General features: G+C 39.5%; 1 protein-coding gene and 1 non-coding gene across 2 annotated transcripts; one reads left to right on the plus strand and one right to left on the minus strand.

Annotated features, from left to right (window-relative positions):
• Positions 1 to 6,139: 6,139 nt before the first annotated feature.
• LOC127234320 (U2 spliceosomal RNA) lies at positions 6,140 to 6,329 on the plus strand. Its single transcript, XR_007835564.1, has one exon. It is a non-coding gene; the product is annotated as a U2 spliceosomal RNA (small nuclear RNA).
• A 13,037-nt stretch (positions 6,330 to 19,366) lies between these two features.
• On the minus strand, positions 19,367 to 20,260 carry LOC127234269 (mitochondrial ornithine transporter 2-like). Its single transcript, XM_051201163.1, is given in 2 exon segments — positions 19,367 to 19,855; positions 19,857 to 20,260. Coding segments are annotated over 2 exon segments (822 nt in total). The 5' UTR covers positions 20,190 to 20,260.
• Positions 20,261 to 23,025: the final 2,765 nt, after the last annotated feature.

A 23,025-nucleotide genomic window follows, 5' to 3' on the forward strand; every position in this document is an offset into this window, starting at 1 on the left:
GAGGGCTGAAATCAACAAAATAGAAACCAGGAAAACAATGCAAAAAAATCAATGCAACAAACAGTTGGTTTTTTGAGAAAAATCAACAAGATAGACAGAACTTTATCCAAACTAACTAAAAAGCAGAAAGAGAACATGCAAATTAAGAAAATCAGAAACAAAAAGGGGAACATAACAACGGACACAGAGGAAATCCAGACAATTTTCAGGCCATACTTTGAAAACCTGTACTCCACAAAAGTTGAAAATTCAAGGGCAATGGACAAATTTCAGGATAACTACCACTTACCAAAATTAAATCAAGAACAGACAAACAACGTAAATAGACCTATAACCCGCAATGAAATAGAAGCAGTCATCGAAAGCCTTCCAACCAAAAAAAAGCCCAGGGCCAGATGGCTTCAGTGCAGAATTCTACCAAACATTCAAGGAAGAACTAATACCAATATTCCTCAAATTGTTCCACAGAAACAGAAGGTTCATTGTCAAACTCTTTCGACAAGGCCACAATAACCTTGGTACCCAAGCCTCACAAAGACACAACTAAGAAAGAAAACTACAGACCAATATCCCTGATGAATATCAATGCAAAAATACTCAATAAAATACAGGCAAATCAAATCCAAGAATACATCAGATAAATCATCCACCATAACCAAGTGGGCTTCATCCCTGGATCGCAGGGATGGTTTAACATACAAAAATCTATCAACATGATCCACCATATAAACAAACTGAAAAAGAAAAACCATATGATCATCTCCCTAGCCTTCAACAAAATTCAACACCCTTTCATGATAAAGGTCTTGGAGAGATCAGGGATAACAGGAACATACCTAAACATAATAAGGGCAATATATAGCAAACCAACAGTCAACATCAAACTGAATGGAGAGAAGTTTAAGGCAAGGCTGCCCTCTCCATATCTTTTCAATATTGTACTTGAAGTTCTAGCTAAAGCTATAAGACAACAAAAGGAGATCAAGGGGATCAAAATTGGAAAGGAAGAAGTCAAACTGTCTCTCTTTGCAGATGATATGATAGTTTACCCAATACTAGGGAACTCCTACAGCTGATAAGCACCTTCAGCAAACTAGCAGGATACAAGATAAACTCAAAAAATCAGTAGCCCTACTATATTCAGACGACAAAGAGGCTGAGAAATAAATCAGAGAAACATCACACTTTACAATACCAACAAACAACATAAAGTATCTTGGGGCAATGCTTACCAAACAAGTGAAAGACCTATATAAGAAGAACTTTGTATCTTTAAAGAAAGAAATTAAAGATACCAGAAAATGGAAAGATCTCCCATGTTCTTGGTTGGGTAGGATAAATATAGTAAAAATGGCAATCTTGCCAAAAGCAATCTACAGATTAAATATAATCCCCATTAAAATCCCAGCACAATTCTTCACTGACCTTGAAAGGATAATAATCAACTTTATATGGAAAAACAAAAGACCAAGGATAGCCAAAACAACCCTATACAATAAAAGAACTTCAGGAGGCATCACCATCCCTGACTTTATGCTCTACTACAGAGCTATGGGAATCCTGCACCTGATTTCTTTCCCAACTTCATTATATGCACTGATTTTCTTTACTGATTCTGTTCTGTATCTTTTGTTCTGATAAATTAAAGCTGGGCTGAATTCTATGAGCTCCCTGAACATGTATAAGAAAGCAAGCTTAGCAAGACATGGGGAGCAAGCCAATAAGCAGTATTATTCCATGGTCTCTCTTTCAGTTTCTACCTCCAGATTCCTGCCTTGAGTTCTAGGTTCTGGCTACTACGATTACCACTGCTCTAAACATGGTTGGGCAAGAGCCCTTGTGGTATGAATGAGCATCCTTTGAATATATGCCCAAGATTTGTGTAGCTTGGTTCCCAATTTTCTGAGAAAACACATACCGTTTTCCAAAGTTGCTGTGCAAATTTGCACTCCCACCAGCAGTGGAGGAGTGTTCCCCTTAATCCACATCCTCTTTAACATAGACTGTCTACTATGGGAAAATAAGGATCGGGGAAAACAGATAGGCTGAATAGATGTTTATTCAGGGAGAAACAACAGAGACAGATGAACACCATCAGGTTCCAGTCCCAAGGATGCCTCTGGATGCTCTCCTTCTCCATTCAGGAAGCAAGAGAGAGCTCCAGGGTTCCCAACCCCAGACCTAGTTCTTCCATGTCATGTCCGCCTCTGTCCCAACCCCCAATGGGTGTGGTCAATGCAACAGGTGTGGGCTGGTGGATATCTCACTACAACTGTCTTTAAGGTTTTTGATCTCAGCCATTCTGATAAGTGTAACATGGTATTTCAAAGTCATTTTGACTTGCATTTCCTGATAGCTAAGGGCATTTAAGTGTTTCTCAGCCATTTAAGATTCTTCTGTTAAGAATTCTCTGTTTAATCCTACATTCAAAACAGCTGGACAAAACAGCCCTACAGACTACAGCCAGGATATCTGAATCTTCTTCAAATCCACCAAGACAGCACCCCTTACCAGCAGGAAGTAGTTTGGAAAGAATGACGCCCAAATTCCCAAATATTGTGTATAAATGTTTGTTTTCATTTAATTGGACTGTTATATAAAATTAAATAAAATTTAAAAAAAAAGAATTCTCTGTTTAAACCGGGTAGTGATTGCCCACAACTTTAATCCTAGTACTCGGGAAGCAGAGGCAGGAACATCTCTGAGAGTTGGAGGCCAGCCTGGATTACAAGAGCTAGTTTCAGGACAGCTAGGGCTACACAAAAAAATCCTGTCTCCAAAAACCAAAAAAAAAAAATAATTCTCTGTATAAATCTGTATCCCATTTTTAACTAGATTATTTAGTATTTTGATGTCTAGTTTCTTGAGTTTCTTGTACATTTTGGGAGACTGTGAGCCTCATAAAAAGAATTGGCAATGTTCCTTCTGTTTCTATTGTATAGAATAATTGGAGGCTTGTTGGTATTAGCTGTTCCTTGAAATTCTGATAGAATTCTGCACTGAGACCTTCTGTTCCTGGACTTTTTTTGGATGGAAGACTTATAATGGATGTTTCTATTTTCTTAGGGGTTATTGGTCTTTTTAAATAAAGATTATTTGGATTGGTTTAATTTTGGTATGTGGTGCCTATCAAGGAAACTGTCAATTTCTTTTAGATATTTCAATTTTGTGGAGTACAGGTCTTTGAAATATAACCTCATAATCCTCCGGATTTCCTCAGTGTCTACTGTTATGTCCCCTTTTTATTAGTTTGGGAAAGGGTTTGTCTATTTTTGGTGATTTTTCTCAGAGAACTAACTCTTTGTTTCATTGATTCTTTGTATGATTGTTCTTTGTTTCTATTTTATTGATTTTAGCTCAGAGTATTATTTCCTGCCATCTATTCCTCCTGATTGGTTTTACTTCTTTTTGTTCTAGAGCTTTCAGGTGAATGGTTAAGTTGCTAGTGCAAGCTTTCTCCAGATTCTTTATGTAGGCAATTAGTGCTATGACCTCTCCTCTTAGCACTGCTTTCATAGTGTTCCATAAGTTTGGGTTTGTTGTGGATTCATTTTCATTGAAGCCTAGAAAGTCTTTAATTTCTTTATTTCTTCCTTGACCCAGTGATAATTCAAATTCTTGTTCTGATGGGAGATGCCATTCTGTAAATATGTTTCTTGTATTGGTTAATGAATAAAGCACTGTTGGCCAATAGGAAATCAAGATAGGTGGGGCTAGGAGACAAAGAGGATTCGAGGAAGTAGTAGGGAGGAGTCAGCATGTAAAGACTTGAGAGAACAGAGGTCCGGGCCTCTCTCCAGTAAGATGAAATGGAAATACTTAGATTAATAGAAATGGTTAATATTTAAGACAGAGCTAGCCAATAAGAAACTAGTAACTGGCCAACAGCATTATATCAAATTCAGAATCTCTGTGTATCATTTGGGGCTGGCAAGGCAGTGGGACCAGACCGTGGAAAAACTACTCTTAACATTGTTCAATTGTTCAGAGAGTTGTTCCATTTCCATGGCTTTGTAGGCTTTCTGAAATTTGTGTTGTTGTTGAACTCTAACTTTAACCCATGGAGTTAAAATAAGATACAGGGGGTTATTAATTTTTTTTTAGATCGGGGTTTAATTCTGAACAGTTTCAAATAAAACTTTGTGGTCATAGTAGGTAAAACAACTATATGGATCAGAGAATAACTCTCTCTCATAACTTAGACACTTTACTACATTTACAGACACCATCATCCCATGTAACCCAGAGCATACCTGTTTTGAATCTATTCATTTCTTTAGGGGACTGTCACTGAATATTGCTAACATGAATGGCTTTATTGAGGCCAGTGCTGAGCTATGAATTATTTCACATGATCTAGAGGAATCAAGACAGAACTTTTCCTAATACCATTACCCTATCAGGAGAATCAAAACTAGTTTTTAAAACATACCTTCACCGTGGAGCCTGAAATGGAAAGCCTTTAAATATACTTGAAATTCTTATGTTCATTGGTACTAAACTTCAAAGATGGCTACAGCAGTTAGCAGGCCAACCACTGAAACCTGAGGATTCTTTTGTAGTCAAGGTGAGAAACAACTGTGATGTCAAGATTCCAATGCTCATGCCATAACTGGCACTGACCCATACATTTCATTTTCTTCAACATTTTGGCTTTGGAAAATTATGTTTGAGCAAATTTAAAACCACAAGGGGTAACAAATTTCTCAGTATATATTATGCATTATTTATATGATAATATAACAAACACATAATATATATACAAAATATAAATAATATAGTATATAATATGTAATTATATAAGATATCTATTTACTGACTCAAATCCAACTTCACTATGAAAGATTTTGCTTCAGCTTATATTTTATTTTGTCATCCCTTAGAAGCTTCTTCTTTTCTGATGACAACCAGAAAGAGAGTAGTTTGGGAGGTGTAGGGGGACTGGGAAGACAAGATACAAGTAGAAGAAGTAATCAGGATATATCGTATTAGAAAAGAATCTTATACCAGTGAAGGAAAAACTGGGGAAAAATCAAGGGTAATATGTTTCCCCAATATCTAATGTGGCACCATTTCCAGGCATAGGGTATTTCCTGCTACTCACTGTTTTAGAAGACAAAGGGCTCTAACCTTACCATTTTGTCCTCTGGTCATGGCAGTCTTAAAATATCACACAGTAGCAAATAACCTCATGAATGGAAGAATATTTAGGAGAGTACATGGTGGGACAAGAAGTAAGACAGAGTAGAGAGGGGTTAGTTTTACTGATGCAAGGACTAACAAGGGCCCCTGTAAAACAACATTAACACCTTCAGAGAGTAGCACTCTCAAATGACAGCATGACGTCATTATAGGCCTTGTCTCTTAAAAGTGTCACTACCTATTCATACTGTCACACTTGAGACTATCCTTTCAGATTAGCCTATGAAACCCAAATCACATCCAACCTGAGAACCAGACTATTAATTCTGATACAATTAAGAGTAGGAAACTGCAACTACTACAAGTTTCCTTCACATTTTTCTGCAACAGAAAACCATTTCACACCATGTTGAGCATATTTTAAGGACAAGCATTTTCCAGTTCTCCATTTCTGCAGTCATTTTGTAGGCTGGTGGTTTTTTGTTGTTTGGTTGGTTGGTTGGTTTGTTTTTTGTTGTTGTTGTTTTGTAGTTTTCTTTTTGTATTTTACTTTAAAAAAGAAATACACTCAGGAATGTATATGGCCTTAATAACTTTTATCCCAATCAACCTAACAGGAGTATATTTCAGTCATCATATTACACTGGATTTGAGGTTCAGTCATGGTATAGAACATACCTTTATAATGCATAGACTACTCTTTAAACCATTACAAATTTTTTTAAATCTGTTGAGATTTGCTTTATGACTGAGTATGTGGTCTATTTTAGAGAAGTTTCCATGAGGTGCTGAGAAGGTATATTCTTTTGTGTTTGGGTGAAATGTTATGTAGATACATGTTTGGTTCATTTGAGTCATAACATCTGCTAGTTCCCTTGTTTATCTGTTTAGTTTCTGTCTGGCAGACCTGTCGATTGGTGAGTGTGGAATGTTGGCATCTCCCACTATTAATGTGATGGGCTTAATAAATTGTTTAAGCTTTAATAATGTTTCTTTTATCGCTTCTCGGCCTTTTGGCTAAGATCAAGTGTAGTATCTGTTCTTATCAGTTTAATAATGTTTCTTTTACAAATGTGGGTGCCCTTGTATTTGGAGAATCGACTTTCAGAAATGAGACTTTCATCTCGATGGATTTTTCCTTCAATGAATATGAAATGTCCTTCTCCATTTATTTTTTATTAATTTTAGTTTGAAGTATATTTTGTTACATGCTAGAATAGCTACATCAGCTTGTTTCTTAGGTCCAATGAATTGGACAATTTTTCCCAACCCTTTACTCTGAGGTAATATCTGTCTGTGAGCTTGAGGTGTATTTCTTATGTGCAGCAGAAGGATGGATTCTATTTTCATATTCATTGTTTTAGCCTATGTCTTTTTATTGGTGAAGTGAGTCTGTTCATATTAAGAGATGTTGTTGATCAATGATTGCTAATTCCTTTTATTTTTTGGTTTTGGTGGTGGTGATAGTATTGTGTTTGTTTCCCTTCTTTGAATTTTGGGGGGGGGGGTGTTGAGGTTATCTTTTGCCTGTGTTTTTGTGGGCTAACATCCTTGGGTTAGAGTTTTCCTTCTACTACTTTCTGTGGGGCTGGATTTGTGGATAGGTATTGTTTAAATCTGGTTTGTCATGGAATATCTTGTTTTCTCCATATCTATGGTGATTGAAACTTTTGCTGGATATTGTAGTCTGTGCTGGCTTCTGTGGTCCCATACAGTCGACAAAATGTCTGTCCAGGACTTGTCTATGGAGAAGTCGGTATAATTCTGTAAGTCTGTCTTTACATGTCACTTGAACTTTTTTTTCCTTTGTGGCTTGTACCATTCTTTTTTATTCTGAATGTCTAGTTTTTTTTATTATTATGTGGAAAGGGGACTTTTTTCTTTTTTAATTTTTTAAATTTATTTTTCCTATTTTACATATCAATCCCAGTTCCCTCTCCCTCCCTCCCTCGCTCCCACCCTCCGATGCCCCCACCATCATCCCATCCCATCCCCCCCACTCCACATGTAGGGTGATGCCTTGCAGGAAGGTTCATCTAAATTTGTCAAGACATTTGGAGTAGGGACAAGGCCCTCGCTCCTACCTCTATGTTAAGGGAGTATCCTTCCATGTGGAATGCTCCCAAAGTCCTTTTGTGCACCAGGGATACATCCTGGTTCCACTGTATAAGGTCCCTTAGACTGCCCAGGCCTTCTAATTGAGACCGATGTTCAGGGGTCTGAGTTGGTCCAACGCTGGATTCCCAGCTATCAGACTGGGGACCCATTAGCTCCTCCTTGTTCAGGTCAGCTGTCTCTGTGGGTTTCTGTAACCTGGTCTTGGTCTTGTCCTCCCTCTGTGCATCTGGATTCCAGTTTGGCTCAGTGTTTAGCTGTGGGTATCTGCTTCCGTTTCCATCATCTACTAGATGAGGGCTCTATGATGGTGGATAAGTTAGTCATCAATCTCATTATTAGGGTAGGGAAGGGCATTTATGGTAGCCTTTCCACTGTTGCTCAAATTGTTAGTTGGGGTCAGTCTTGTAAGTCTCTGGACATTTCTCTAGAGTCAGTTTTCTCTTCAAACTTATAATGCCTTCCTCATTTATGGCATCTTTCTCTCTCTCTCTCTCTCTCTCTCTCTCTCTCTCTCTCTCTCTCTCTCTCTCTCTCTCTCATTTTGCATATTCCTCTCCTGACCCCTGACCCAGTCTTCCTAGTCCTATGTGCTTTCTTCTCCTCCCCTTCTCTTTTTCCTAGCTCTCTCTCCACTCACTGCCCCCACTCCCAATATTCTCAGGAAATCTTGTCCCTTTCCCCTTCTGTGAGGGACCTTGTATGAATCTCTTAGAATCGTCCTTGTATCCTAGTTTCTCTACAGTGTGAATTATAGGCTGGTGATCCTTTGCTCTGTGTCTAAAATCCATATATGAGTGAGTACATACCATGTTCCTCTTTTTGTGACTGGGTTACCACATTCAGGATGGTTACTTCAAGTTCCATCCACTTGCCTGCAAATTTCAAGATTCCATTGTTTTTCCCCCCACAGAGTAGTATAAATGTGCCACATCTTCTTTATCTATTCTTCAGTTGAGGGGCATCTAGGTTGCTTCCATGTTCTTGCTGTTACAAAAATGCTGCTGCGAACATAGTTGAGCACGTCTTTGTTGCATGGATGTGGATCATTTGAGTATATGCCTAAGAGTGGGATTGTCAGGTCCTGTGGTAGACAGATTCCCATTTTCCTGAGGAACCACCATACTGATCTTCAAAATGGCTGTATGAGTTTGCACTTCCACCAGCAGTAGAGGGATATTCTGAAAGGGAGCTCCTTTCATCTAGCATATTTGGCATTCTGTAAGCTTCTTGTACCTTTATAGGCATATCCTTCTTTCAGTTGGGAAAGTTTTCTTCTATGATTATATTGAAAGTGATCGATCACATTGATTTAGAGAACTTTTGGGGGTTTTTTGGTTTGTTTTGTTGTTTTGTGGGGTTTTTTGTTTGTTTATTTTTTTTTTGGTGTTTTTTTTTTTTTGTGCCCTCTTACACACTTTCTGTGTTCTCTTAATCCAATAAATTTCTAACACAAAACATCCAAACCTAAGAATAATAGGGATAGAGAAAGGAGAAAAATCCCAGTTCAAAAGCATAGAAAAACATATTCAACAAAATCTTCTGGGTTCCAAAGGACTCATGCAGTGCCATTTCTCCAGCTCTGCCATCCACATCACACATATCTTGCCTTATAGACTCAATCATCTCCCTTCCACACTTGCTGCTGTCCTTGATTGTCATTTCATGGTCCCGGTATCCCCAATATTATGAGTCCCAGGCATGAGGCAATGAAGCTATTGCAATGAAGCTATTACACTATTGGAGCTTGGTTTTGCTTTGCTTTGATTCTGTGTCCTGGTTCTTGCCTCTTGTGGTAGGAAAGTATTATTTCAGTTTTAATTTTATAGGAGTCAACAATTGAGAAACTTCAGATATTTTAAAGATTGAACTTTCATTTAATATTTACTTATTTCATTATCTGTATATGCGGATGTCTGAGTGTATGTATGTGAACCGCATGTGGCCAGAGGAGATGTCAGGTCCTCTGAAACTGGAGTTACAGTTTTGAGACATCATTTATGTGCTAGGCACTGAACCCAGGTCCTCTACATTTAACCATTGCACCATCTCTCACCTCAGAGACTAAACTTTCAGAGTGTTTGAATGTTTAAAGATTGGGGGGGGGCTTTTAAAAGTTGGAATGTTTTATACTGTGATATTAATATTAATATGGGATCTTGAAAATAAACAAGAAATGAAAAGTTGTTTAATAGTGTTGTATTGATATGTCAAATTGAAAAGTGGTCAATTGCCTTGAACATGCTAGTCATCTGGTAAGAGGAACCTTTATTGAGGAAGATGCCTCCATAACATTTCTTGTAGGCAAGTCTGTAGAACATATTTTAAAGTTGGTGATTGCTGTGAAAGGGCCCAGCCCATTGGGGTCAATGTCACCCTTGGGCAGATAGTCCTGGGTTGTATGAGAAAGCAAGCTAAGTGAGCCATGGATAGCAAACTAGTAAGCAGCAATATTCCATGGTTCCTACTTCAGCTCCTGTTTGAGTTGCTGCCCTGACTTCCCTTCAGGATGGACAACAAGCTGTAAGGAAAAATAAATCCTTTCTCCCACTGCCCCAAATTTTCACATATTTACTTATTTTACATAATATAAACACTATTTGTATGTCTATCTGTCTATGTCTATATGGAGACACATAAATGTAACAATCCAATGGAGTATGTGCAAAGGACAGACTGTGGGATACAGTTCTCTACTTCTACTATGTGGATTCCAGAAATCAATCTCAGGTTGTCAGGCTTGACAACATGCACTTTACCTACTAAACTATTCTCTCCTGTTGTAGAAGAGGAGACTAATCAGGAAGGGAGATTTCTTAGAGTAGGGAAAGACAGAACAAAAGAGTATGTGGGAGAGAACAAAGCATCATGTTTTCTCTCATATGGAATCTAAATTTAACCACGTGTGTGTTTGTATGTGTTTTGTGAGAGAGAGATAGAGAGAGAGAGAGAAAGAGAGAGAGATGAAAACAGAAGGACAATTATATGAGGGAGAAAGGAAGAAGACTACTGGGAAGGGATTAGAACAGTAGTATATTGGGGTGGAGAAAATATGAACAAACTATAATGATAGACATATGTTAAAATGTTATGATGAAAACAATTTAAAAGAAACAAGAGAAGAAAAGACCATATGTGATAGATTACAAAGCACACAGTACGACAAGGGCAGGATTCTCATGAAACAGTTAACTCACCCAAGCCTTTAGCTCTCTCACAGAGAGCCTACCGACATGATATTGCTGACTGAACAGAATAAGAAAACCTAAGGAAGATGTGAGTGTACTGAAGAACTTATGGAGACAAATCTGCTTCTACTGCCAATGCCAAAGTGAAAAGGGAAGGCAAACAGAAAACCAAGAAGTGCCATGTGCTACAAACTCTTATGGCATTACATGACAGTAAAAGCACCGTGGTAGGCTTTGAACTCGGAACCAAGATCTACATCCTGCCATGCCACCTCTTAGAAGTACCAGACCATCCCTCAGGTTGTGTGGCACAGATGTTAAAGCCTTTTCATAACACCAGCAATAAAATAGAACATGAATTCCTAAGGAGGAATTCTCCAATTTTCCAAAGGCATGAAAGTGATTTCCTCCCAGCACAAAAGCTCCATTTGTGAATCAATGGGTGAGATGTGTTAGGCAGCATCTGCACCTAGAGTCCAGGTTGTTGAGGAAGACAGTGTGTGTGCAATTGTCTGGCATTTCCCAGTAGAGGAAATAATAATACCCTCTTTTTGGATGTGGCCAAAAGTAAACAGTCCTTACTATTGAAGCAAGGCAAATCTCCTTATTGGCTACTCTTAGAGACTTAAAAAGAACCTCTTAATGCCTTTGATTTTTACTCTAAAAGGCATCTGTTTCCCTGAAGGATTAGGGGAAGCTGCTAAATGTACTAAATGGTACCTTTCACTAAAAGACCAAAGGAAGAGAGATCAACAGAAAGAATCCAGTGGTACAGGTCAGATCTGGTGCATTGTCATTCTTACAATGTTATCAGAGCATTAACTAAGGGTGAGTAGGATTGCTCCCTAGTTACCATCATCTGCAGTTCTAGGGTCTCAGCCTTTTCTGGAACTTCGGTAATAGGATGGCCTCTCAGACTTAGTGTCTGTTCAAATAATTTCTGTGATGGTTTAAAAGAAAATGCCCCCCCAAAAGGAGTGGCACTATTAAGAGATGTGGCTTTGTTAGAGGAAGTGTGTCATTGTAGAGGCAGGCGTTGAGGTCTCATATATGCTCAAACCACACCCAATGTCTCAAAACACTTCCTGCTGCCTTGGAATCAAGATTTAGGAATCTCAGCTTCTCCTCTAGCACCATGTCTGCCTGCACACCACCATGTCCCACCATGATGATAATGAGCTAAATCTCTGAAAATGTTAAGCCACCTCAATGAAATGTTTTCCTTTGTAAGAGTTGCCTTGGTCATGGTGTCTCTTCACAGCAATAGAAACCCTGAGGCAGTTTGTCTTCCAGAAGTTTCATTTTCTCCTTTGAATGAACAGCTTTCTTCAACAAAGAAGAAAAATCTACCTGACAGACATGTTTTTGAAAAACCCATCCTTTGAAATTTATTTTTAACTTTCAATTATCTAATTATTTTCATTCTAAAAAGCCAGATGTTACATAATTCTTTGCTGCAGTTTGAAGCAATGAGAAGTATATAAATGATAAAGCAGACTTCACCAGAGGAATAAATCATCTAAATCAGGCTCTAATTGAGTCTTTCTGGAGCTAAGGGCAGTCTCTGAAGAGGGGTGCCTGGGTATAGGCACTTTCTGTGCTGAGGCTGTGTTGTAAAGAAAATAATTTTCTTTAAAGTTTGAGAATCAAGTTGATTCTAGTTTCTCAGTGTGTGTGCACCACTATAAATTTTGGGAGTTTCTCCAGCAAAGTAGGATGAAAGAGTCCTAGCTCCCTGAGAGACACAACTGTCTTCTTGGAGTGCCTTCAGTTTTCATTGAGTTGAATGTCACCATCTCAAACAGAAGACCAGCTCCCCTGTAATTTGTGTGTCTCCCATTTGGTATCACCTTCTCTAACAGCTGTACCTAAGATAACACGCACAGGGCCTCAGCCTTTAGCCTCAAGGATCAGGTGTAGCCAATCTGCCCTACCATTGATCTCCTTATCAATTCTCCCATCCAACCATTAGTCAGGCTCCTCTTGGCTTAGTTTTGGACATGTTTAGCTTTGTGTAGTTATACACACTTTGTCATTTCTTTATAGAATTCCTCTATAACATAGAAGCCACTTATACTTTTTAATTCTACATCCAGGGACTGGGGAAAGGGGGAAGTGGGCTTTCACATCCTCAGTATCACATAAATTCGGTAGATCCCATGTTGAACCTCGGGAAGAGATTGGGAATAAAGTTAAGGACTGGGATCCTAAAAGAAAGAAAGAACAAAAGGAAGGAAGGAAGAAAGGAACAAATGAATGAATGAACGAAAGAAGGAAGAGGCAGCCAACAGTTGGTATCGTGTAAACCAACCAGGAAGAGAAAACGTAATCTTACAGAGTTCCTGTATTGACTTCTCAGATCCTCTTGACAGTGTGAAAAATAAAATGTCATCCAACACTGGAGGCTCAAAATCCACACAGAAGACCTGCCTATCCACGTGGGAGAGGATGTGGAGACCTGCCTATCCATGCTGGAGAGGATGTGGAGAAAGGGGAACACTCCTCCATTGCTAGTGGGAGTACAAACTTGCACAGCCATTTTGAAGATCAGTATGGCGGTTCCTCAGGAAAATGGGAGCCAGTTTACCACAGGACCCGGCAATCCCCTTCTTAGGCATATACCCAAATGATTTACATCCATGCAACAAAGACATCTGTTCAACTATGTTCATAGCAGCATTATTTGTAATAGCAAGAACCTGGAAGCAACCTAGATACCCCTCAACTGAAAAATGGATAAAGAAGATGTGGCACATCTACATAATGGAATACTATTCTGCAGAAAAAATAATGGAATCTTGAATTCTCAGGCAAGTGGATGGCACTTGAAGAAACCATCCTGAATGAGGTAACCCAGTCACAAAAAGAGGAACATGGTATTTACTCGCTCATATATGGATTTTCGACATAGAGCAAAGGATCACCAGCCTATAATTCATACCACCAGAGGAACTAGGATACAAGGTGTATTCTAAGAGATTCATATAAAGTCCCTCACAGAAGAGGGAAGGGACAAGTTCCCCAGAGCACATGGGAAGTGGGGGGGGGCGGTGAATGGAGAGAGAAGTAGAAGAAAGAGAAGGGTAGGAGAGGAAAGCACGTGCAACTAGGGAGATTGAGCCAGGGTAGGAATAAAAGACAAAAGAGAGATAGAGAGAAGGACAGAGAGAGAGAGGCAGAGAGAGAGTCATTATTGGTTTGAAGGGAAAACTGAACCTAAATAAATGTCTAGAGACCTACAAGACTGCCGCCAACTAACAATTTGAGCAACCGTGGTAAGGCTACCATAAATGCCCTTCCCGGATAGTGAGATCAACAACTAACTTATCCACCATCATGGAGCACTCATTTAGTACCTGTTGGAAACAGAAGCAAATACCCATACCTAAACACTGAGTTGAACTAGAATCCAGATGCAGAGGGAGAGGACAAGACCAGGTTGCAGAAACACATAGAGACAGCTGAATAAGGAGAGGCTAATGGGCCCCCCAGACTGATAGCTGGGAATCCAGCATGGGTCTGACTCAGACCCCTCAGCTAGAAGGATTGAGCAGTCTAAGGGCCCTCAGACAGTGGAGCCAGGATGTATTCCTGGTGCAAAAAAGGACCTTGCGGACACATCCCCCATGGAGGGATACTCCCTTAACCTAGAGACAGGAGAGAAGTCCTAGTCCCTACTTCAAATGACTTGACAGATTTACATGACCCCACCTGTATGGCATTGCCCTACATGTGGAATTGGGATGGGGGGATGGGAGGGGAGGGTGGTCAGGGTACATGTGAGGGGTGAGAGAGGGTAAGAGGGCAGGGGGGAGAGGAACTGGGATTGACATCGAAAATAAAAAATAAATAAATAAATAAATAAATGAAAATGCACTAAAATACAGGAAATAGAGTAATAAAAAGCCACATAAAATGGAAAACAAAAAAAAGAGTCTGGATACTGTATGCTATGATATTGGCTGTACATTGCTCAATTACTAAGGAAGAAATAATTGCTATAATACACTTGATTATCAATATTGCTAAATTAATCCAATTTATATATTTTAAAAATGTTTTGACTTCAAAATTTTTCAAGGACAGGTTACTGGGGAAAAGGATTTCTACTTTTGTTTCCACAGAAAATGGAAAGCTGTGGATTCCTTCCAGACTAACATGGTTTGATCAAGCAAGACCCCCTGAAACAGAGTCCCAGATGATACAACATTCAAAACAGCTGGGATATGGCAGCCTTGCAGACCACTACAGCCAGGATTTGCACCTTCTTAGGATGCCCATGACAGCACCCTTTACCAGCAGGAAGGAGTTTGGAAAGAACAAAGCCCAAATTTCCAAGTATTGTCTTTAAATGTCTCTTTTCATTTATATTGGGTTGGTTATAAATGGTTAATGACCACAACCAATCTTTTTTAAAGGTAAAAAAGGAGATTATGGTATAGACATGAATACTTTGTTTTGGAATGGATTTTCATTTATTGATACAATTTAAGGTCAATTTTGTAATGTGTATATTTCTCATCTTGTTTAGGTATTGTGTTTACATAGCTCATTTAGAAATGTAATGTATAATTTAGTACAGATTATAGATAGTTACCTATAATAACCAAAACTTAAGTTAGGTTTTACCTATAATAGTCAAAACTTACCATTAAGTTAGTTAGGATTTCTAGATATACAGAGATGTATTTGAGATGAATAGGCATTCTTCAAACCTTTCAAAGACCTACAGAATATGGCATTTAAAATGGTTAAGGTTTTTCTTGATAGTGAGACATAACTGCTCCTGGTAACACCAACTGTGTCAGAAAGGAATATGGACACTGAAGAAACACAGTTATGGAGTTTGCTTTCAATATGGCAAGACTAGCCATTTGGGCAAGATACTGCTATTGTCTGGACTATTTGACTTTATGTTCTATAAACTGGACATGCAGGTCCCACAGAAAAGTGACTGCTGATACAAGATGGACATTGCTACAGGGTTCCTGCTTCATGGAAGGGTTTGCCAGAAACAGAGAAAAGTGACTGACAAACTGCCAATACAGATGGACAGTTTAAAGTTTCCTGCTTTGCTGAAGAGTCTGCCAGACACACTATAGCCTATAGGCTGAAGATGGAACATTACAGAAGAACTTTGGGTGACTGACCAGACAAGTTGTCTCTGTCATTTCTAGAGTTTATATGTTATCCTTCTGTGGTCTTCGAAGGAGTTGAAGACAGATAGTTATGGTTAGTTTTCCTTAGTTATGATTAAAGATAAGTTACATATAGGACTTTAGACTCACAAAGATAGGATATATGATAAAATATTTTCTTTAAATCTTGCTAAATGTTAATGCACTAAATGTTTTTAACTGTGGTTCTTATTTGATAACTGTTTTGTTACATATTTTGCTAAGTTAAGGTTAAAACCCTCCTTTTCATTTAGACAGAAAAGAGATGATGGGAGATGTCATTCTGTAAATGTGTTTCTCACATTGGTTAATGAATAAAGCACTGTTGGCTAATAGGAAAGCAAGATAGGTGGGACTAGGAGACAAGGAGGAAATAGTAGGGAAGAGATTCAACATGGAGCATGGAGTAGAATGCCAGCCCCTTCCTCCAGTAAGATGAGACCATGTGGAAATACTTAGATTGATAGAAATGGATTAATATTTAAGACAGAGCTAGCCGATAAGAAACTAGTAATTGGCCAATAGCTTTATACCTAATACAGCTTCTCTGTGTGTGTTTTTAGGGGCTGGTACAGCGGTGGGTCCAGGCGGACTGAAAACCTACTCTTAATAAAGTTCATTAGAATTAAGTAAAGTTTATTGGGTTAAATACTTTCTCTCAAAGATATGAGAGGAGTGTCTGAGGATAGGAGCTTAAGTTCTGGTATTTTCTCTTTTTCTATGTCACCCAGCCACATCACCCATCCTTCTTCCTTTTGATTGGTGGAAGGTTTGTCTCTTCCCATGTAGATTAGCTGCAGGATTTCCCATAATCTTCTCACCTGGTCAAGAGATCTCGTGACCTGGTTCCGTAACTTCTTGTTGGCTCAGGTATCCTGTTGCCCCAGATCTAAGGTTAGACAATAGAGTTCGCCCTCAACCATTTCACTGTCCATATCTTACTTCTGTCTAACCTAAAGATCTGAAACAATAAAAATGTACCCAAATAGTAAACCTAGGGTTATAAAATTAAATTAGAAAATTTCCTTAAGCTTGTTTTCCTTCTACTCCCATTCACTCTTGCTTGCCTCATATGACTTCTATTGAAGGCATTTAAACTTTTAATGGATAGCATGTGAGAAGCAAGTTTGATGAAAGCAGAGCTACCAGGCTAACCCACAGATTCTATGCTGAAGGGCTACATAGACTAAAAAAAGTCTATCCCAGTCAAAAGCCAGTCCCATTTTCTACCCTGCTTTAAAATAGTCCTACTTAGATGAAGCACTGCTCAGTAGATGCTGGCTATTCAAGTATGGCATATATAACTTAAACACAGAAACAATGTAAAAGTAAAATAGCAAATGGTTTCAACTAGAAGCAAATAAATGAATAAACAACCATAAGTCCTGAGCAAACTAGGCATAATACTGAGCAAAACTTTTTGCCAACTCTACCCTGATGTGAGATGTCATTCTGTATATGTTTCTCATACTAGTTAATAATAAAGCACTGTTGGCCAATAGGAAAGGAAGATAGGAGGGACTAGGAGACAAGGAGGAAATAGGAAGTGGTAAAGAGGAGCCAAAATGGAGAGTCGGGAGAAAGCAGTATGCTGGCCGGCTCCCCGGTAAGAGAAATACATAGATCAGCAGGGATGGGTTAATAATTAAGGCAGAGCTAGACGATAAGAAACAAGTAACCGGGCCAACAGCATTGTATCAAATACAGAGTCTCTGTGTATTATTTGGGGCTGGCATGGAGCGGGGACAAGACCAGGTGGCGGGCAGGAAAAACCATACTCGTTACACTACCCAGCTGCCCTTATTTGTCAGTGTCTCATTTCCCTGGGTCTTGCTTCTGGAACTAGAGTTTGGAGTTACCATAACTGGGTAATGGATTTTAAAAGGGAAGTTAGAGGCCTGGCACAGGAAATGCATAAATTGAACTATTAAAGATTGGTACATCACCTTCTTTAAGGTTTAAGGTATTTAACCCTGTTGGACTTGTAGCAAGGCAGAAACATGAATTTGCTTTAGTAAGGGAGTGGTGGTACACACCTTTAATCCTGACACTTAGGGACAAGCAGATCTCTGAGTTCAAGGCCAGCCAGATCTACAGAGTGAGTTCCAGGACAGCCAGGACAACACAGAGAAACCCTGACTCAAAAAAAAAAAAACAACAACAACAACAACAAAACAAAACAAAAGAATGACTTTCTAAAATCAGATGGCCCAAGAACAGCTGCTTAATTCCAAGTCTGTTGGGGGAAGTTGAATCATGGTTTGGGGAGGGGGGTTTTCATCTTGTTTTGGTGTATTTGGGGGTTTTGTTGGGAGATACTGTCTGTGCTTAAATGCATACATGTAATTTAGTAAAACTACTTTCCTTACAGCTTATTGTTTTATATTGTGACATCTAGTCATTAAAGTTCATTGACCACCAGCATCACATTTAGAAAGCTTTGACACTGAAATTACTGCAAACAGTAATGGATCCAAGGTGACCTTCAACAGTGAATCACCTCTTTCACATTGCTTACTGTGTAATGATAGCAAAAAGTGCACACTGGTCCTGCTTAAGACATAACATCACCCAAGGCGATTATTACTCTGTCATCAAATATAACAAAATCTTTTCTTGGCTTCTGTACTGTTCCCTAGAAGAATGGGTGACGGTACAGACTTAAAGTGAATCAACAATCCCTAAGTGAGCCAACACAACACTGTGAACTCCTGCCAAGGCCAGGGCCCAGAGACTGGAAGCAAATTAGAACTCTCTTCATCTGCATCAGTGGTTCTCAACCTTCCTAATGCTGCAACCCTTTAATACAGTTCCTCATGTCAATGATGGCCCCCAGCCATAAAACTATTTTTGCTGCTACTTCCTAACTGTAATTTTGCTACTATTATGAATTATAATGTAAGTATCTGATATGAAACCCCTATGAAAGGGTTGTTCAAACCCCCCCACACACACACAAAGGTCAAGAGACCCACAGGTTGAGAACTGCTGATCTTCATGGGTCATCAAAGCCCAGTATCATAATCCCATGCCTTTATCTCTTTTCTCAATCTAAAGCCTGGCTTCTTTAGAAGAGGAGAAAGGTAATGAGTGCACATAAAGACCACACCATTTTAAAAGGCCTTATACACAAGGCCCTGCCTAACAATAGTATTGCAGTGTAGACTGTAACTATACTTTGAAAATGAACCACACTATTTAAGAATAGAGAAGAAAATCCAGGATGCCCCCCACTCTGCAATTTTACTCAAGAATGTGGAAGCTGTGCTGGTACACAGGTACATTCTCTTCTCAGAAAGCAATGTGAATGATTTTGTTGTCACATAAAGACTTTAAAAACTTTATCAGCTTAGCACAGTGCACATTAAGCAGATTTTAAACTTCAGCCCACATCTTCAATGGATTAAGAAATAACCTATATTCATGAAACATGATACTTGAAACTAAAAGTGTTTCACTAACAACACAATCATTGAAGATACACATCGTAAGTTTATGAAGCAGCCCTGATAACCTTTAAGATTAAGTACATAGGGTCTTGGGTTCACCATGTAGATTCCACTGCAAAAGCAGTTTCAGTATGATTGTGGGAAGAAACCATATGATATAAAGATTTCTTCACTAAGTTTGAGATTTAGAAGGGAAGACAAACACGAGATTTCCAGTCAAAGATAACTCCATGTTGGTCTTGAACCCTTTGATATCTAGAGCCATGGTCCTCACACTCAGGTACTCAGACAGGGTTCAAAAAGACTCTTCAGCATTCTTCACCATGCTCATCATCAATTTCCTGCTGTATTCATAGGCCAAAAATAGAGCAGCATTGGAAGGGATGGCTCGAATCATAGTGGCTTTCATTCCAGAATACAAGGCTAATATCCCTTCATTTCTCACAACATTTACAAAGGTTGGGATTAATCCTGCTGACTGCCCAGACATAGAAAGAACCTGGATTCTGGATTTAATACAGTCCACTGGGAATATGGTAAGCCAGAAGCAGATCCCAGCAAAGCCTCCACTTAGCATCAAAGGGACAGGGCCTAGTTCATCCTTTGGTCTCCCTGATGCAAAAAACGATCGACTGAATTCATAGCCCCCAAAGAAGAAGAAATAGCCAGGTACTTCCTGGACTAGAGTGGTGGGGAGTCCGCGATAGAAGCCTAAGAGGCCCTCCTTCATGAGGATACTCTGAACCATAGACCAAATTGTGTTATAGCTTTGCGCTATCTTCCCCTGACATCTTCATTTCATACATGGTCTGCAGCCGGCACTTAACGAGCTCAGTGGGGCAGAGGGCCAGAGAAGCAAATGCAGAGGCCAGTGACCCAGCAGTAGCAGTCTGAAAGTCGTTCAGCTCTGCACTCTGGTCCACCCTAGCCACTTTCCGGACAAACTGTTGACAAAAGCCATAGCACATGAATAGGACAGAGTTCTGGGCAACGTAGGCTAGCAGTGCAGGACTGGTTCCCCTGTATAAGCCCTGGAAGCCCACTTGGTTGTACGTCTTTAGGAAGCAGTCGGTGAGGCCCTTGTACAGATTGGGGAATGTCTGCATCTTTACTTTCATGGTGTCGAAAGGCTGCCCAGTCAGCACACATGCTGCACCCCCAACGGCGCCCGCGGTGAGATCTATGGTGGCTTGGGTGGCAGGGTGGACTTCATGTTCGTCCACCCCCTTGTGGATGTCCTTGGAAGGCAAGTCTCGGTGAGTTCCCACGGCCGGCCGCTGAGGGCCCTGTATCTCCGTTTCTCAGCCAAGGCCACTCAACCCAAAGCCTCGGGCCGTCGCACTCCCCAGCCGCTTGGGAATAACCCCCCTCCACGCGCATTCACGAGTGTCCCACTGTCCCCGCGGGCATTGGCAGAATGCTTTCAGGGCCACTTCTCCCATAAATATGTAGGAGGAAACGCTTTACTGGAGCTGGGGTATAGTTCAGTGGTAGAGCGTGTGCCTAGTTGGATAGGCCATGGCTGTTATATTCTCAATACCACAGCAAGCTGAGAATGGAAGGATGCTTCCCCCTTTAGGGGCCAGATTTCCTGGTTTCTTAGCATGCAAAATGACACCAGGGAATGCTCTCAATTAATCTAGTCTAGGTTTAAAGGGTGTCACAGCCTACAGAAAAAGAGCTAAAATAGAGAAGACAGGCCATGTGTGGGGGACCATGCCTTTAACTCCAGCATTCAGGAAATGGGGGCAGGTTTTGTGAGTTTGAAGTCAGCAGAGAATATATAGTGGCACTCTGCCTCAAAAATGAATAAATGAGAAGATAAATACTTTGGAACTGGTACTTTTGAGTTTATGGAACAAAACACCTCTAGCCAAATGCTCTTCTCTCGGGGCAGGAGAGACTAGAATCTGAGTTGTACAAACTACTTTAGTGGTGAAAGCAAATCTGGAGTCAGACTGTGCTGGAAAACTTTCATTTAGCTTTCTTGGACTTTATTTAAAAGTGAAGCTTTAGCCATGCTTAAACGGCATATGCCTTTAATCCCAGGCAGAGACTGACAGTTCTGAGTTCAAGGCCAACTTGGTGTAAAGAGTGAGTTCCAAAAGAGCCAGGGCTAGCTACATAGAGACCCTGTCTCAAAAAAAAAAAAAAAAAAAAAAAAAAAAAAAGTGAGACATTAAAAATCAGATTGTGCATGGTAAAAGGTGTGCATGGTAAGAGGTATGCTTATTTTTTTTCCCAGCAGATGACCTGGCCTTTTCTTTGGAAAATGTCTAACTGCCAACACTGAGAATTCTTTTTTCTGTGATACCTTTTCTTTAGAGAGAATCATCTATGACTTTTTAAAGATTTATTTTATGAATATTTCGCCTGCATGTACTTGCACCACTGAATCAGCCTAGTGCCCATGGAGATCAGAAGGTTGGATCCCCTAGAACTGGGCTTGCAATTGGTTGTGAGCCACCTCAAGAGGACTGGGAACCAACCTGGGTCCTCTGCAAGAGCACTGAGTGCTTTTAACCATGAGCTGTCTCTCCAGCTCTAATCATCTAATCTCAAATGTGTGTATATACCTAAACACTGATTTAACAAGGTGCTTACAGTGAACACACATAGGCTGCACACAAACTCCTTTTCAGCTGCTGTTCACCTCATTCACACTTACTGTGTGCCTGCTTTGATGGGGTCTTCATTGGTTCAACTTATACAGAAAAATAAACTTCCTGTTCTGGGATGGGGAAGTTACCTGGCTTCAGAGAATAGGGATCTTGGACATCGACAGCTCTGAGCAGACTTTAATGAGTTCCTATCTTCACTGCTAATAATCATCAGCAGTAGATAACATTAGGAAAAAACTCTATAGTGAAAAAGATACTGATTCACACATTGATAAGGTTACTCATAGCTTTATACAAGTTTCTAAAGGGTCTACATAACAAAACCATAATTTTGCATTAAAAAAAAAAACTACATAAAGGTCATCTGGTGTGTATATACCAAATAAAGGCATGAGATAATACATCTTAAAATGTTAATAAATTATCTTAGTAAGTTGGTATGAGAGGGTGCTGCTTTTATTGTAGAGTCTCTACATTACATGTTTATAGGGAGTCTTCCTTAGTATTTTAAAGCATTTCTTTTAAAGGTCTTCAAAACTTGTGCACGGGGATAAGACCTGTATGGAGTTCAGTGATACAGTAATTGCTTAGCATTCCAAGGCTCAGCAAAACACACTCTCAAGAAAAAAGTATAACTTGGTCACAAATCCAGAAACCCTAAAAAATGTTCAGCTCTTTACCATATTTCTTAGTCAAGATATGCAGGAGAAAAGTGAATCTTTCACAATAATGCAGTATTTATTTGGATCCCAATCTTCAGTTAAGTCTTTATCTTTTAAATTTTTTATGTGACAATCATTCCTTATGCCACTTTTAAATATTAGTACAAAGGTGCCCAGAAACAAACAATAAATATCCAGGAATAAGCTAAGGCAGCTTCTTTGCTGCAGATATTTGAAGCAAACTTTCCAAATTATAAGCTTTGATTTAGAATCTTTGATTTGAAGGAAACTCTTAATTAAAACAGCTGTTTCCTAAACCAGGACTGGTCATGCACACCTGCGATCCTAGCACTTAACTGTGACAGGAGAATTGAGATTAAGGCCAGCCTGGGCTACACTGTGAATTTAAACAACAACAAAAAAAGTTTCTTTGTAAACACTCTGCTATCATTTCAATCCCGCTTTAATTCAAGGCTGTTTAACACCTATCATGATCCAGTCCACTGAATGGGAATGTTTGTTTGTTCACTGTTCACTCTCCATATTCCAGTTATTCTAAGTACGTCTGGCATATGATTTAAGTCACTAACCCAATAGCCCTGTGAGGCTGGTAATATTATCACCTCCATTTCAGAGGCAAAAAGATGGAAACAAACAGGTTAAGTTCAAAT

The sequence above is a fragment of the Phodopus roborovskii genome, unplaced genomic scaffold (genome assembly GCF_943737965.1).
Source record: "Phodopus roborovskii unplaced genomic scaffold, PHOROB, whole genome shotgun sequence".
Classification (NCBI taxonomy): Eukaryota; Metazoa; Chordata; class Mammalia; order Rodentia; family Cricetidae; genus Phodopus; species Phodopus roborovskii.